We start from the raw sequence: 15,476 nt of genomic DNA, 5'->3' as shown, positions 1-15,476 counted from the left end.
CACACACACACACACACACACACACACACACACAGGCAGGAAAATGTAGTCAGAAAACGAGCAGAGTGCAAATCTGCGAGATGACACGCAGGGCGACAGTCTGTCTGCCATTTGGCTCTTAACTGAGTAAATTACTACTCATATTGCACCCCCTCCTCTCCTCCTCTTCCTCCCTCTTTCTGCCACCCCCAGATACACAGATTGCCTTTTTCTTATAAATTACCAACATATTAGCCATAAAACCCACTCGCTAACTGTCTCCCAGAACCTCACGATCTGGACACAAAAAAAACCTGTTTCACATTTGTTGAGCTTTTGGAAGGATGAGATTTCACAAACAAACGTTTAACTTTGCTCCTAACTTTATTTCTAAAATCATGAATGTTACATTTAATTTAAAAAGCATGGGGTTAAAACATGACAATACTGTACTACTGACGGATAAAAATAAAAAAAGCTAAAGACTGTTATCATAAGTATAATCATCATTTGTGACATATATGAAAATGATGAGTTAGGCTACTCTTCATGAGCAGGTTATTGGTTTTTTAATTAAATATATCAGCTATTGGTTCATTTACTCCTAATTTTTACTCAAGAGGATAAAGTTTGCAAAAAAAAGTTGCATTTTTAAAATAAATAGCAGAAGAAGCAGCAAGATAAATGATTTAAAAAATGTAATAATACAGATACTATACGGCCAAATATCACAAATATATATAGAAATGATACATCTGTGGATGAAGTGACACTTTATATACTCATAACTTTTAGTGCTATATCGAGGATTTAAAACAGCTTTTAAATACACAAATGGCTGAAAAATAACCCTCTTGTGATGATGAAAGAGTCGATACTCGTAATGTGACGATTGAGACAGAGGCAGATGAAAAGTTGAAGATCTTGTTCATTGTTAAAGCGATAAAAAAAAATAAGTTGAAGCAGCTAAAAACAACATTTTCTGTGTGGCACCTTCAGGTAAAAAAAAACAACTTGTCCCTGATCACAAAGATACATTTTCATAACTACATTTTTTAACCTTGATCTTAGTCTCGTGTCTTTTGGTGCATTTTGCATGAAAAGCTGATTTTTCTCCTTTAATCTAACTTTTAATTTTACATCAAATTTCTCTTGTTACTGTGTTATTTCCTTTAATATGCCTTCACTTAATTCTTCACTTATGACAAGTTTTTTCACCCGTGTGTCACTGTGTAATAGTTCACCTCTTCCTCTCTTGAGCCATTTTCACACACGACCCCATACTCCAGAGAAATTCCAGAAAAGTGAGTGTGTTACTTGTGTGAATGCAAACTTGCAGATTTTCCACCCCGACTTCACCCTGATTTTTCCTACCATCCCCCTGGTAAAATGATTAAAAGAAGTTTGGGTGAGCCGATGTGTGAACACAAGCGAGGGTTGATGACGTTCATATATATATATGCATCATAATAAACTTGTGTATTGACTTGGTGCACATAATGAATCTGCTGCATACTCTTTCCTACTCTCCTGTACCTACTTTTCAGCTCTTCCTTAATACCGTGGATATGTCCATTTTCATGTAGCATTGATTTAAAGGAGGAAAGTGTCATCATAGCGTCGAACTGTTGATTCTGCGCCATCTTGGATATTTAGAAAATATTTTACTGTGACTTCTGCGATATCCAATTCAGTGAAAATCTCCAGCTGTGAGGGTCATGATTCATGAAAGAGCAGCTCAGGAAGATGTCAGGGTGCAGGCTGTCTTTAAACTTTCAGGAGCTCATGTTTAAAAGCGGCTTTAATCTCGCACGTTGCAGCTTTATTTTTCTTCCACACTCGGTCCCAATCCACACACACAAACACACACACGCACTCACACGCCCTCCCTCCCTCTTTGGTTGTCTTTGCTCCACAGGTAGCAAGTCTTTAGCGGCTGCTTGCAGTTCTCCCAACCTGCCATCATTATGCACAATAGCCTTAGGTACAAAAACTCAGGCCTCATAACTCACGCCCCGCGCGCGTAAATTCCCGTGCAAACACAGTCAAAGCAAAAACACATTTCCTGCTGTCGCCAACATCTCCGGCAAAGAATTAATCAAGCGTTCATCCATTTAGGCTCTTTGCATACCCTTTCCGTCAGAACACAGAACGCTAAGAGAGTTGCGAGTTCTTCTCAGGCGATCGTTTCGCCACCCTGATGAATCCATCAAGCGAGGTTTGATTTATACATCTGTCTGTGATCACAGCGGTGCAGCTACAGCAAATGGGGTGGCAAGGAGCGAGCTGACACCACCCTGCTCAAACACACGCATGCAAATGCACGCACACATGTGCCACACACACTCACATGCACACGTGCACGTGCACAAACACACAGTCATGCCAGCCTCTCGCACACACGCGTACACAAGAGTATTAGTGCTTATGAAGTTTTTGGAGAGACAGAGGGGAAAAAGGGAGGGGGGTAAAAGTTTGCAAAAGAAAAAAAAGCCCCAAATGTCTTTCTGTCTGTGTCTCTCATATGGGCCTTCTCCGCATGCTTCATTCACTCAGCTCGTAGTGCAGGGATTCAGGGGCCCGGATACAAGAGCTGAGTCTATAAATGTTTTGTTTTGTGTATTTGTTTGCCCTCAAAGCCCAAAGAAGCCACAGGGGGAAGAGTGAAAATGTGGGAAAGAGTGAGAGCGCGGAGGAGAAGACGATGATGAGAAAACAACATCAGTACAAGTTATTTAAGATACAGTTTGATGACTTTCTTGTGCAGCGACTTTTCAATAAACAACATAAATAAACAACATCAAATCGTATATGTAAAAAAAAAATTATAGAATGTCTGTTACACCCAGACAGACTAATGGAAAAAAAAAAAAACTCACTGCGTAGATACATGAGATGGATCTTTGTTTCATCCTTATGGGTGCATTTTATTCTGAACGCATACCGAAATAAAGAGCTGCAACATATTACAGTCAACAGAATCAGGAAATGTATATGTGCTTTAGAGAGCTGGGTGTTCAAAGGATTCTATCTGTAAAAATCCAACATACATTATCCATAAAAATGGTCCAGACTTGATGATCCACTTTTTTCTAACATGAGTCACTGGATAGGGTCAAACTGATCCAGGTACAGGGCCCGATTCTTTAAAACGAAATCCATTCAGATTAAAGATATCAGCGAGAATCAAATCTGTAAACCAGCCAGTTCAAAACATTAAAGGATTACTTAATCGGATAGCATCAGGTGATCCAATTTATCTTTTAATCCTGATCAAAACCTCCAGTTTGAGTTGTCAGGGAGGATTAGGATTAATCATATCCAAAAAATCAGGATCATCCTGATCCCATCAGAGGGCTGGATTCAGACTGGATTACACAAAACAATTCATCAATAAAAGCAACTTTTTAACAAGGTGGTTGATATTTAAGACCTTTCTTTAAAATACATTACGCATTAAAATTATGTTTTTCTTCAGTGTCACTAAGGTGCACATTGTCCTGTTTTATATCAACCACTGAATATTTAATATAAATCAACTGTGAGGATCTGTCAATTTGTGTGGACTTTGGCGCCCCCTGTGGACAAAGTGTGTGTTGCGTTAAAGCACTGCTAATCCAGATTTGGTAATCCTTAAAAATCTGTGTATTGATCCAATCCAGTTCTTCTTTAAAAGACCAGGTTAAGGAGGCTGTAGTCTCAAGCGGGCGGCCCGGGTTCACATCCCACCTGTGGCTTCCTTCCCGCATGTCGTTCCCCACTCTCTCTCTCCCTGATTTCCGGCTCTATCCACTGTCCTATCTATCCATTAAAGGCATAAAAAAGCCCAAAAATAAATCTTTAAAAAAAAAAAAAAAAGACCAGGTTAAAAGGAGCTAGATTACTTGACCAGTGTTAGAAAGAAAGTGGGTCTCCAAATCTGGATCATTTTTAATCAGATAAAACTTTTTGAACAACCAAACATAGATTTATTTTTAATTTTTTTAGAACCCTATGTTGACTTCCTCTTCTTTGACGCTGAGGCAAAATAAGCATTGTAGTACAAAATATATGAAAAACAAATGTCTTAAAATATTAAATACCTTTAAAAACGATTTATCGCTTCAACAATTTAACATTTTCTCCTGAAGAGCAGTCTGAGTCCAGCCCTCTGCTGCAGGATGACACACATTATTTTTGAAAGTAATCCTAAAGGTTTCTTAAACATTCTGAATAACACACACTGGAGGTTTTATCTGGATAAAAACAGGATTGGATTACCCCTCTTGAACAACCCGACTTCAAGATTGAATCCTGATATCTTAAATCCTGTAGGATTACTTTTGAACAACCAGGTCCTGAAGGCTATTAGCTACAGCAGCACGTACTCTGTGAAAAAAATTAGAAGCAAAAACCAGGAAGTCAGAGAGGAGTAGAAATATAAGAGTACAGAGGGGGCGTGGCAGCCTGACTTTCTGGTCTTCAATCTCAGTCCCTGGGAGGCCCACCCTGCACCTGCTGTCTCCGACTGCCTCTCATCAGAAAGGCATTTACCGAGAGCCGTGGCTGCGGGCCCCTTCATTAGCCAGCATAATTATTTGTGCAAGCGGCGTAGGGCAAAACTGGCCCCGCATAAACAAACAGAAGGGCCGGAGGACTGTGAACAAACAACACATTAGAGACAATCAACGTCGCCCAAACGAATCCTAAAGCGTACCTCAGACGGAGAGATGGACACACGCCCGCACACACACACACACACACACACACACACACACACACACACACACACACACACACACACACACACACACACACGCACGCACACACACACACACACACACACAGAAACGCTTCAAACACAAAAATCAACAACAGAAAACCGATAAAGAGTAATCAAAATCCCCCAAAATATCAAGTCTTATCCACATGTGTTATCCTAGTAGATATTTAGAAGTTTCCCTTTTTTCCAATCTCAATCACAAAAGACAGAAAACTACGGAAGCCCTAAGCAGCCATTCATCCATATCATTCATTTACTTTTTTCCTGTGATAACGAGCAATTTCAAGTAATTTTTTTCCAGACATTGACTTTTTTTAATCTAATTTTCTGGCAATCTAAGAATCAAATTTGATAATAAAGTTGATCTTCACACTACAGGTGTTTCTGGACCTTTTTGACCTCTTTGACCTCTCACTCTTCATGCACCTTGATAGTCGGTGAAATGTTACTCTGCTTCTTCGATCTAGGAATCAAAAACAGGAGTCTGGTCACCGTGATAGACCACAACATGCGATGCCATCACCATGCCATGGAGAGAAATTAATTCCACGAGTCATTTGTTTTTTCTTAAGATCTTGACTTAGTTAAGTCCCCCCATATTTAATCCAATTTCAGAACCACTTTTTTTTTTTTAATAAGGATGTTTTTAAGTATTCTTTAGCCCTCATTGAGTCTCATTCACAGATGTTTTTCTGAAGCTAAATTTTGAATGAGACTCTCCGTCAGATTCACCAACGTGTTCTTAAATGACTGAATTATTTGCCGCTGTGGTCGTAAGTTGTGCATGTTGTTCCCAATTAGCATAGGTAACCGCCCACTTATGCCCATAAAAGGGCATGAGTGCAGTGCCCTGAAGACACACATAAAACAAATGCTGGTAGCAAAAAAAAAAAAAAAAAGGTTGTTGAGATGCCTAACGGTCGGAGCGCCGGACCCCGATGAGGCAAGTTAAGCCCATTCCTATGTTTGTTTGGTGCTGGGAATACAAGAGAAATAAGTCAAGATCTCAAGAAAACAACAAGAAATGACTCGTTATTAGAGGAAAACTGAATAAATTAAATGTATGGATGCATGTCTGCTGAGGGCTTCTGCAGAAAACAAAGAATTCTACAACATGTTATATGACTGTGAAGTCCTAAATAACACATGAAACATATAATTCACTTGTTCATGACTGTGTGTGTGTGTGTGTGTGTGTGTGTGTGTGTGTGTGTGTGTGTGCGTGTGTGTAGCTGTGGGCTCCTGTCCTTTCCACAGTTCATCAACTCCACAGCATGACAACTCTTTATCCGACCAATGCTTCATCTGCCAGCTCTAATTACTGAGCCATGAAAATCTCTGAGACTCAAAAACACACACGCTCCGCCATGAACATGTGAATAATGTGACTTCAGAGTAAGAGCCAATTCTCCGTTCATGCTGGTGATACACAAAAAACTTGTCACCGTCACCTTGAACTTATAGCTTCTACCTGCACGTCTACGATGCTGCACAACGGCTGTCCCCCGTGTTGCCTCTTTTTCTAACAAACAAGTAGACAATGTGTTTCCTGTTTGCAGTCTGCACACTAAAAGGAGACGATGAGATTTAACCGTGTCTTTAATGCTGCAACTGGTTTTTTTTTTAGTTAAGTAAATATAAACACCACCTGATGGATGCACAAACCTGCAATCACTGATTTAACTCATAAATGTTCATTTCAGTTCATTCAAACGGAGGTGTGTGAGGACTGAACTGAACAAAAACACAAGATTATTACGTCACTTAAGAGTCTGAATAAATATGTTCTTAGTGTGCAGCAAAATATAAACAGATACCATGTGTTTTAAAAAGATAAAATCTCTGTTATTTTAATGATGGATTGTTTTTTACCGAGCTGTAAGTGTGTATGCATTTGTTCTAACTTGTGACTCTGCTGAGGATGAACTGTCAGTCAGGATCTTTTTATGAGTGTTGTGTTTTTAGGTCAACTCTTTTGCCTCAACTGTAAATAAGTTGGATTTATTTATTTAAACTGTTATTTACTTATTATTATTTTATTTACTTATTATTATTTAAGGTCGATTTATTTTATTATTAGGATTATGTATGCCGTTTTTGTCCTTCTCCTTCTCATGTTTAACGTACATTAATTTTGATAAAGAGCGGGCACTCACGCTGATGAGATCAAAGTTCAGACCTGAAGGGGGGACAGGGTTGATGGGGGGGCTGATCGGACATTTTAATGGATTTGTAATGTGTAATTGACTCAGTCTCTGGATTGTTAAGTTGTAAATCAATAAAAAAAAACAATTTAAAAAAGGAGAAAAAGTACCCAGCTAAAAAAAAAGAGAACGACACTGTTTAATTTGAACACAAAAAAATGTCAATAATTTTGTTCAAATGAAGACAGTGTACAGGAGCTGCTTGATATTTCTGTTAATTAAGGAGAAATTACCCAATTTTGGCAGCCTAGTACGTTGTTATTGTTGCCATGGTATCAACACTGTTTATTTAAACTTCTGAAAGTTTAATTCTGGTACGATGTAAACATTGTGTACGAACTTGATAGAGACATTTACTTCATCCAGACATGAGCCGTGATTTATTAGACTCCTTTCATTTCCATGTTTCTGTTTGGTACTTATAGAGCACACACACACACACACACACACACACACACACACACACACACACAGACACACCCCCACACACACACTGACTAATGTATGTTTGTACAGGAAACAGAAATACATTAGTCAGTCTATAAGATGTGTCCACATCGTTACAACAAACACACTGACGCTTTTTCTCCCCTGCTAACTAGGCAATCACATCCAAAATCTAACTCTGTCTTCTTTAACTGCCATCAAACACACACACACACACACACACACACACACGCCTAAAAACACACTTTGACAAACACATAACACATAAACCATTAAATACTAATTGAATCTAATTTATTTAGTTTTCTGGAAAGAATCATTTAAGGCAGAACTTCCCTAAGCCCCCTCAATAAATGACACTCATACCGTTTTGGTCTCTTTTCAAACACAATTAAAAAATAATATATAAATATATACACACTGCAAATGACATGAATACAAGGAGTTCATTTTGGAGCCCGATCTCAGGTCATTAGTAACCCACCATGACGCTGTGGAGTTGGAGGGTCCGCTGGCGACACAGAGGCCCCTGGCCATTTATTCTATATTAAGTCTCTAATGGGCCCTCTCTCTCCCCCTCTCGCTCTCCCCCTCTCTCTCCCTCGCTCCTGACACACAGCGTGAAGGCACAGCGCTGGTAAAATATGCACAGAAAGTCCGGTGCGCACACGCAGACAAAGCCATTCAAATGAATGGTTATTTATTCGCTAAACGAGGATCTGGGTGTTTAATGTTCCTTGGACGTTAGGTAGTTTTCTGAGGGAGGCAGAGCCGTACCCCTACGGCTACAGACATCATTTATTTTACACATAGCCTAATACCGCACGCTAGGCAGCCGCTGAGAAAAATGGGCTTTGGAAGTGAGAAGGAGATATAAAAGAAATAATGAATGATTTTTTTTTTTTTTAGGGGGGGTGTTGTGGTGGTGGAGAGGGGGGGGGGGGGGGGGGGGGGGGGGGGAACACATTAGAAGTTGCAGCAGGGAGAAAAGCGAGGGGTAGGCTTAAAGGCTTAAAGCACCCTCTGTGTGTGTGTGTGTGTGTGTGTGTGTGTGTGTGTGTGTGTGTGTGTGTGTGTGTGTGTGTGTGTGTGTGTGTGTGATTGCAAATGAAGAACAAGAGATAGAAAGATAAAAAAAAGTCAACACACAAACATCCACAAACGTATAACAGAGTGTGTGTATGTTTCGGTGTGTGTGCTGGATTTTAAGATAGCAGTGGGGAGGCAGGTGATACCTGTGTGTGTGTGTGTGTGTGTGTGTGTGTGTGTGTGTGAGGCTCTCCATCTGAATCTCATCCAAATGCAGAACATCAGAGGGGCTCCTGTACTCACACACTAAACATCACAGGTGTGATGTTTCCAAAACATCAAAGCCATCAAAAGTCACTTTTTTTAAAAAGAAAAACTTAGTTTCAGTGTTAAAGTTTTTCTTTATCTTTCTTATAAAAGATTATTCAAGATCTTTGTAAACATCTGACAAAAGAAAGGCAGCCATGATGGAACACAAAGCAGGCCTTGTCCCGGGCTCGGAGCTGCCCCAACCTTCAGCGAGGTGATCTGGCACTAACTACCACCCGACGTCCCAGATGCCCATCCACCACCATTGGACTGTGTCGTCCCAACAACGTCCTCCATCATGCACGGCCTGCTCCGACCTCCACCTCAGCAGCGAGGAAGTGTGGATGACAGGACCGTGAGAAATACAAAGGAGGAATCCCCATCTCCCCCATCCCAATATTTCTTAACAATGAGTAATCCATTGTGTAGTTACTTTTTTCATAAAATGAAAAAATGTGCCTTATAGCTCTGAAACCTCCGTTCACATGATTCTTGACTCGAAATGCCGGTAAAGTAACGTCATCTTTATTTGGGTTTTCGGTTTTCAAACAGATCTTTAAAGTCTTTATCTGTGATTTTTCACACTTAAATATAATATAAATCAAGTATATCCTCTGAAAATAACTCTGTGAGTCATGACTGTCTACAATGGGTGTAACACCCGAGTCCCACTGTCTGTGATGTTTTCAGAGTTTTCAGAGTCCTATCTTCACTTTGTTTACATCGCCCGGACGGCCGGCTGACTCCTCCCCTCTCGTATAAAAGTTGTTTAATTGAGGGACTAGAGAAAAGAAGAATAACATACTGTACTCACTGCTTAACTGTGTTTCTAGATCACGCTCATTTCAGGTAAATTTACATGCAGTGTGAAGATACGAGCATAATAAAGATCGCTAGCATTAGCATGCTAACACAACAATGCAGCGCGAGTTGTTTTGGTTTCATGCTGGTGCTCAAGGGCGACATCTGCTGGATCAAAAAATCACATATAAAGCCTTTAAAGGAAGAATGTGCGACATGTTACAACTAAATACAGCAGAAATCAAGTTCATCCTGTGTAAATGTTTCTCTGAGTCATGACTGTCTACAAGAGAAGCCTGAGTCCTTTCAGCTGTGTTGTTGTCAGAGCTGTGTTTACATCATGTTTACATGGACGGGACGACCTTGAGTTTAAAGCTGTTTTAGTCAAGGACTAGAGAAAAGAAGAAGAACATACTCACTGATTATTTGGATGTCATGTAAGTGTTTTTAGATCACGTTCATTCTGTGTCAATTTATGTGCAAAGTGAAGCTACGAGCTAACTGAAGTGTGCTAACATTAGCATGCTAACACAACAATGCAGGACACAGGTGACTGCAGCTCGAGCAAAGGATTAATTATGATGCGTTCTGATTGATAACTCCTTCATGTGAACGCGAGTGCAGAGGGGTTGGAGGTGTGTCGCAGGAGGAGAGCGGAGGCTTCAGAATACAGCAGTTTGTTTTGGTTTAATGCTGGAGCTCAAGGGCGCCATCTACTGGATCAAAAAGTTGCACATTCTTCCTTTAATCAAGACAAGTATTGAACCTAAATGAACATTAAGAAATCCCTATTTTTCAATGCTGAATCTCTTTGTGTTTATTTTAACTAGAATATTTTGAACAGAATCTAAACAGGATCATGGGAGCTTGTTTTATGATTTATGAACGTACCTCCTTCTCCGTGGTGACTGAAGCGAGCGCGACGGTCATCTCTCCATCAGAAAACTCCTTCAGCTCCACGGCCAGCTGCTGCTCCAAGTCTACATCCAGTCAGCACACACAAACAGACTGACAGTTATATAAAACACACACGAGAGTACAAAACAATAAAACACAAGTATTAACGCCCTCTCCAGGGGGGAGGAGTCATCGAAAAGCATGCTGCAATACTTGAGACAATTACAGGTTTACTTACTTACTTACTTAACAATCACATGAACTGAAATTTGAGTCAATAGGACATTTTCTTAAATCTCTCTGACCTGCACAGAAGGAGTGAGTCAGAGAAAAGTTTGTGTGATGAGTTTGGAATCAAATCTAGGAGCTGTTGCATAATTTTAATTTTGGGCGAAGCCTGTAAATGCAGAGGAGGGAACGATGCAGCAAAGCACCTGGGCTAGAGAGGGACCTGGTCCACTGTGATAAGGACTGAGCCCTGAATGGTTTCGGCTCTACCAGATGAGCTACCAAGCGACCTCCCCCCCCCACCCCCCCCCACCCCCGTCAGACTATTTAGACTTAAGTCAGAGTGCACACGTTCTTTGAGTCCAACATCTAATTCCTTGATGCTACAGAGACTTTCTGTGAACACTTAATTAATGTATGGATGTTACCTAGCAACCAGATCTCACATTAATGATTCATCCAAACTTAGTAACTCACTCTAGAAATACTAGCTGGTACCTTACCGGAAAAAAAAAACCTACAAATAGCTGATTGATCAAAGTTCACAGGTGGATGGTCAAATGAATTTCGGGCATGTTGGATATTTTGGTCGATTACGACTGCACACACTCACACAGTGAGAGCAGAGCCATGCGCCGATGCCCCCGAACTTCAGGACTTTTTTTTCCCCCTGATTGTGTCTGCACAAAAAGTGACCTGAAATCACCATGGTAACAGCAGGCATGTCTGTTTAATCCGTCTTCCCCCTCCCATCATGAAGGAAATGTTGGCATGAAATACGAGTGGACGTCCGGCTGACAGGAGATATTTGTTACGAGTCAGCTGAAGGGTTAGCTTGTGTTTATTGGGGATACAGATTGTGTGTGTGTTTGTGAGCGAGAGACAACTGAAACACACATACAGTATATCTGACGTCAACCTCCGTCTGTGGGATCCCTTTGACAAGTGTCAATGCTCCGTACCGATTTAGCTGGTACAGTGTGAGCTCATAAAACGGGATCTCTGGTTGTACAGTTCTGTGTTTTTATACAGATACGCACCTTGTGTTACTTGTATTCCACTTTTTTATTGCCAACAGATTCGCCCAATTTTTTTGCAGATTCAGGAGGATGGAGGTTTTGGTCATTCTTTCATTTTTACACGTATAAAGTTGACAGTACGCCCTCAGCTGTGCATCCTTTGAATCGACTGAGCAGCACAGATAAGTAAATGCTTATATTTTGTTTACATCTTAATTGACTCATCTGTCACATAACTGCATTTTACTTATCATGTTACTTCAGCATCTTTTGCACTATTCACCACTGCACTGTTTCATATTTAGTCATGTCAATATTAGTCTTTTCTTATTATGTTTATTGTTGATATTTAATGTTGTACCTGTACATAAGAGAGCACAGTTCACTGAAGTTAAATTCCTTGTGTGTGTAAACAAACCTGGACAATAAATCTGATTCTGATTCTGATTCTGACAAAAACGTAGCCATGTTTTGCTCATCAGTTAAAAGTTGATGCCTACAGATTTGGCTCGAGGTTTATTACACTGTTAATCTGGAAACTGTGAGAGTGACGATGAAGGGAAAATACTCCATCTTTTGAAAAAAATATAGAGAAGTCTGTAGAAGCTTTGCCTTGAATAGTTGCTGATATATTTGTATATATATATTGTTGATTGTAGATCCACCTTTCTTTGTCTGATTGTTTGTTCATTCTTGTAATACAGGAGGAGTTATGTTGAAACTCTTACTTGGTTTAAATGAAAAAAAAAAGCACCTTGTAGCGAGGCCTCAGCATGCCGACCCGCAGTGACATCACTCCGACGCTCCAAAGATCTCAAGATCTCCTCCGTTTGTGAAGACCGACGGCCGTGTTTGATCCAGAGAGCTTCACTTTGCAGCAGCAAGGCTTCTGTTGACAAATAAACACACAGACATGTGGGTGAGTCTTACATGAAGAGCAGACTCAGGTTTTTACAATACAACACTTTATCGTCCTCCAGGGGAAATGAGTCCTGACAGCACGGGTGTGCACGTATATAAACACATAATGTAGGATGAAACAGTATAACAGTAATCAAAAGCAGCCTAAGCATCCGTCAACATGGAAGCTTATAAAGAGCTTCAATAGCCTTTTTTTGTTGAGAAGTAAATATTACATCAAGAAGACACAGCATTAGTAACAACTTGACTTTTTATTTGATTGCATTGTTGATGAACTGCTCTGCTGGGAAACAAACATATAGAGCTGGACGTGTGTTGTCGGGCAAGTTTCAATCACCACAACTCAGTTTGGTCTCATTCCAAGAGTGACATGTTAAGTACTTCATCACGCCATAGTAGTTCTAGGAAACCGTTGTAACCCTCCTCCTTTTTTTTATTGTTTCCGCACCGCAGGAACTATAAACTCTTTAATTTCCGAGAAGCCCTTTTAGATTGATTGATCATAGACTTTATTTGGCATGGACATCACAGATACATCGGACGAACCAGATGCTTTGTGTTTTTAGCAAACATGCTAGTTCTCAACACCCGTCCACAGGTGAAAGAAAACAGTTAAAGATAAGAAGAAAGGTAATAGAGAACAAACCATATGATAGGTCAACACGGAAGTAGCATCGCCATGGGGTCTAACGAGAATTCACCTATGGGATGTTTTCATTGGATTTTGGATCGTCTCTGTGGATAACGCACGTTCCTGAAGCGTAGGCGTTTTGTTCAGCAGGATAATCTTCACAGATGAACGCCATTTTTATGATGTTTGAAGCGTTAACGCGGCCGACAGAAGTAAAACGCTAACCTTATGCTACAAGCTAACTACACCACGGTCGGATGATTGTGACGTCACTAGCGTTATGCTTCAGACGATCTCCGATAAACTAATCCACGTAGCTTAATAAATAGATTACTGACATAATATTCACCTTAACCTAAAGATTAAACCTACAGGAGACATCTCCGACTAGTGAGAGAGTTCTCGCCCTCTGTGTCCGGCGTGATGACGTTTAATGTCCCCGACGACCACTGTAGTCACATTTAGCCACTTGTTAGCAACCGCCTTTTTAAAGACGCCTAAAAACTTCAAACTTCACAAGTGGAGGTATTACCTAACGTAGTTTATGTGGTCAAACAAAACACCAACATCTCTTCAGCTTGTGTTAACCACAGACCTTATTTCAGGCGTCTAACCACAAACACATTCAAAATCCCCGTTGACTTTTAGACGTTAGACCCCATGGCGCTCAAATGCTAACTCACTTCCAGGTTTTAGGACTCATTCATGTGGCGCTCTATAAGACAGAGAGACACAATACAGAAAAAATGACTAAAATAATGAAATGTGCAATATTCAAGAGTCAAATATACACATGACCTGTAGAGCAAAGGCAGCAGGATCAGACAATGAAGAGGAACTCTTTTTTAGTTCCTGTTTCAGAGTAGGTACCACGGCGGTGTGAATGCACTCGCTCAGTGGATATCTCTCTCCTCAAAAAGCCTCCTGAACTGTTTGTTCTGAAAACACCTTCATGTAATATATCCACTCTTTGTTAGACATTTTTTGTGAAGTTAGTTGGCCTGTTAACCGTGAAATCTACTTTTTGGCGGTATTCAAGTCTCTAGAGCTGTTTAATGGACACTGATAGATAAAAGTCTTCAGCATCTCGCTCCTCTACAGTTTCATTTGAATTCCAATCACTTTGTCATTCCCCGCCGTTGTTAACGCTTCTTGTGTTTGCAGCCGCCCTTCTGTTAAGTATTACATCTTTGAAACGGAGAACGCAAACATCATGCACAATCCGCATTTTTGTTTCAATTATTTTTGTTTGTTTATAAAAGAAAAAAAAAATCTGTTAATTGCTCTCAAGAAAAGTAATGACATTTTGAGAGTTCTTTGCTGCTTTTTCCTTCTCCCCCCTTTTTTCATCCTTCTCTACATTTCAGATGCTTTTGTATGATTTTCCTTTTTGAAAGCATTTTACAGATATTGAATTAAAACAGGACAATCAGGAAGTAAACAGTCAACATCAGATCAGAAGTTTTGTCCTGTTTGTGAAACTGAGGGAAACATTTTTGCCAAACAGACTCTTTTTTTTTTTTTGTTTATCAAGATAACACACTCACAAAAAAAGATTTTATAGTCATGCAAAGCTATAGGGTTTATTTGCCTTTCCAGTAAACCATAAAAAAAAAAGTCATCTGCTCCCTCTGGTAACATTTTTCTTGTGAGGATAAAGAAGTCGAGTTACTGGCCTCTCTTCGGGAATCAATGAACTTGAAAATGCTCTGAAATATGAGAACAGGCCCAAACTCGGTACATCGATCTCTTGCTCAAAGTATCTCCCGTTTTCTCTCTGGGAGTCTCTGAACTCTACTTCCCTCTTTCTGTTCACTCGATCCACAGTAATTCACTCTTCTAGCTTAGCATTCTCTGTCTGTCTGACTGAATGTTTGACTGTCAGTGAATCACATTTGAGAGACGGCAAAGGATTTAAAAAAACCAGCAGAGCACCACTGAACAGAAGTGTCCTGTCCGGCCTGTTCACAGCTGTTTAACATCGACATCTTGAGAAGGGTGAGTGAAGAAGTTAACGTAAAGTATCTCGGGGTCTTGATCACGAGTAAGGGTAAGATGGAACTAGAGATTGACAGGCTCAGCATCGGCAGATATGAAGGGATTGTATCGAAATGAGTGGTGAAGAGGGAGATGAGCCTGAAGGGAAAGGCCTCGATTTACCAGTCGATCTGCGTTCCAGCCCTCAGTTGTGGTCATGAGCTTTGGGTAGTGACCGAAAGAATAAGATCGCAGATACAAGCGGCCGAAAT

At 40.3% G+C, this 15,476-nt stretch overlaps 1 protein-coding gene across 5 annotated transcripts in view; it reads right to left on the bottom strand.

Moving 5' to 3' along the window:
- LOC132974683 (protein prune homolog 2-like) overlaps positions 1 to 15,476 on the bottom strand; it is a 57,391-nt gene that overhangs the window by 26,236 nt on the left and 15,679 nt on the right. For all 5 annotated transcript variants that reach the window (XM_061038910.1, XM_061038908.1, XM_061038912.1 and 2 more), the window contains exons 5-6: positions 12,430 to 12,564; positions 10,423 to 10,511 (exon numbers count right to left, since the gene is read on the bottom strand). In XM_061038910.1, the coding sequence (XP_060894893.1) occupies positions 10,423 to 10,511; positions 12,430 to 12,564 (224 nt within the window). The remainder of the gene's footprint in view (positions 1 to 10,422; positions 10,512 to 12,429; positions 12,565 to 15,476) is intronic.

This window comes from Labrus mixtus, chromosome 5 (assembly GCF_963584025.1).
Source record: "Labrus mixtus chromosome 5, fLabMix1.1, whole genome shotgun sequence".
NCBI lineage: Eukaryota > Metazoa > Chordata > Actinopteri > Labriformes > Labridae > Labrus > Labrus mixtus.
Note: the sequence above shows the minus strand (reverse complement) of the source record. Positions and strands in the feature narration are given on the sequence as shown.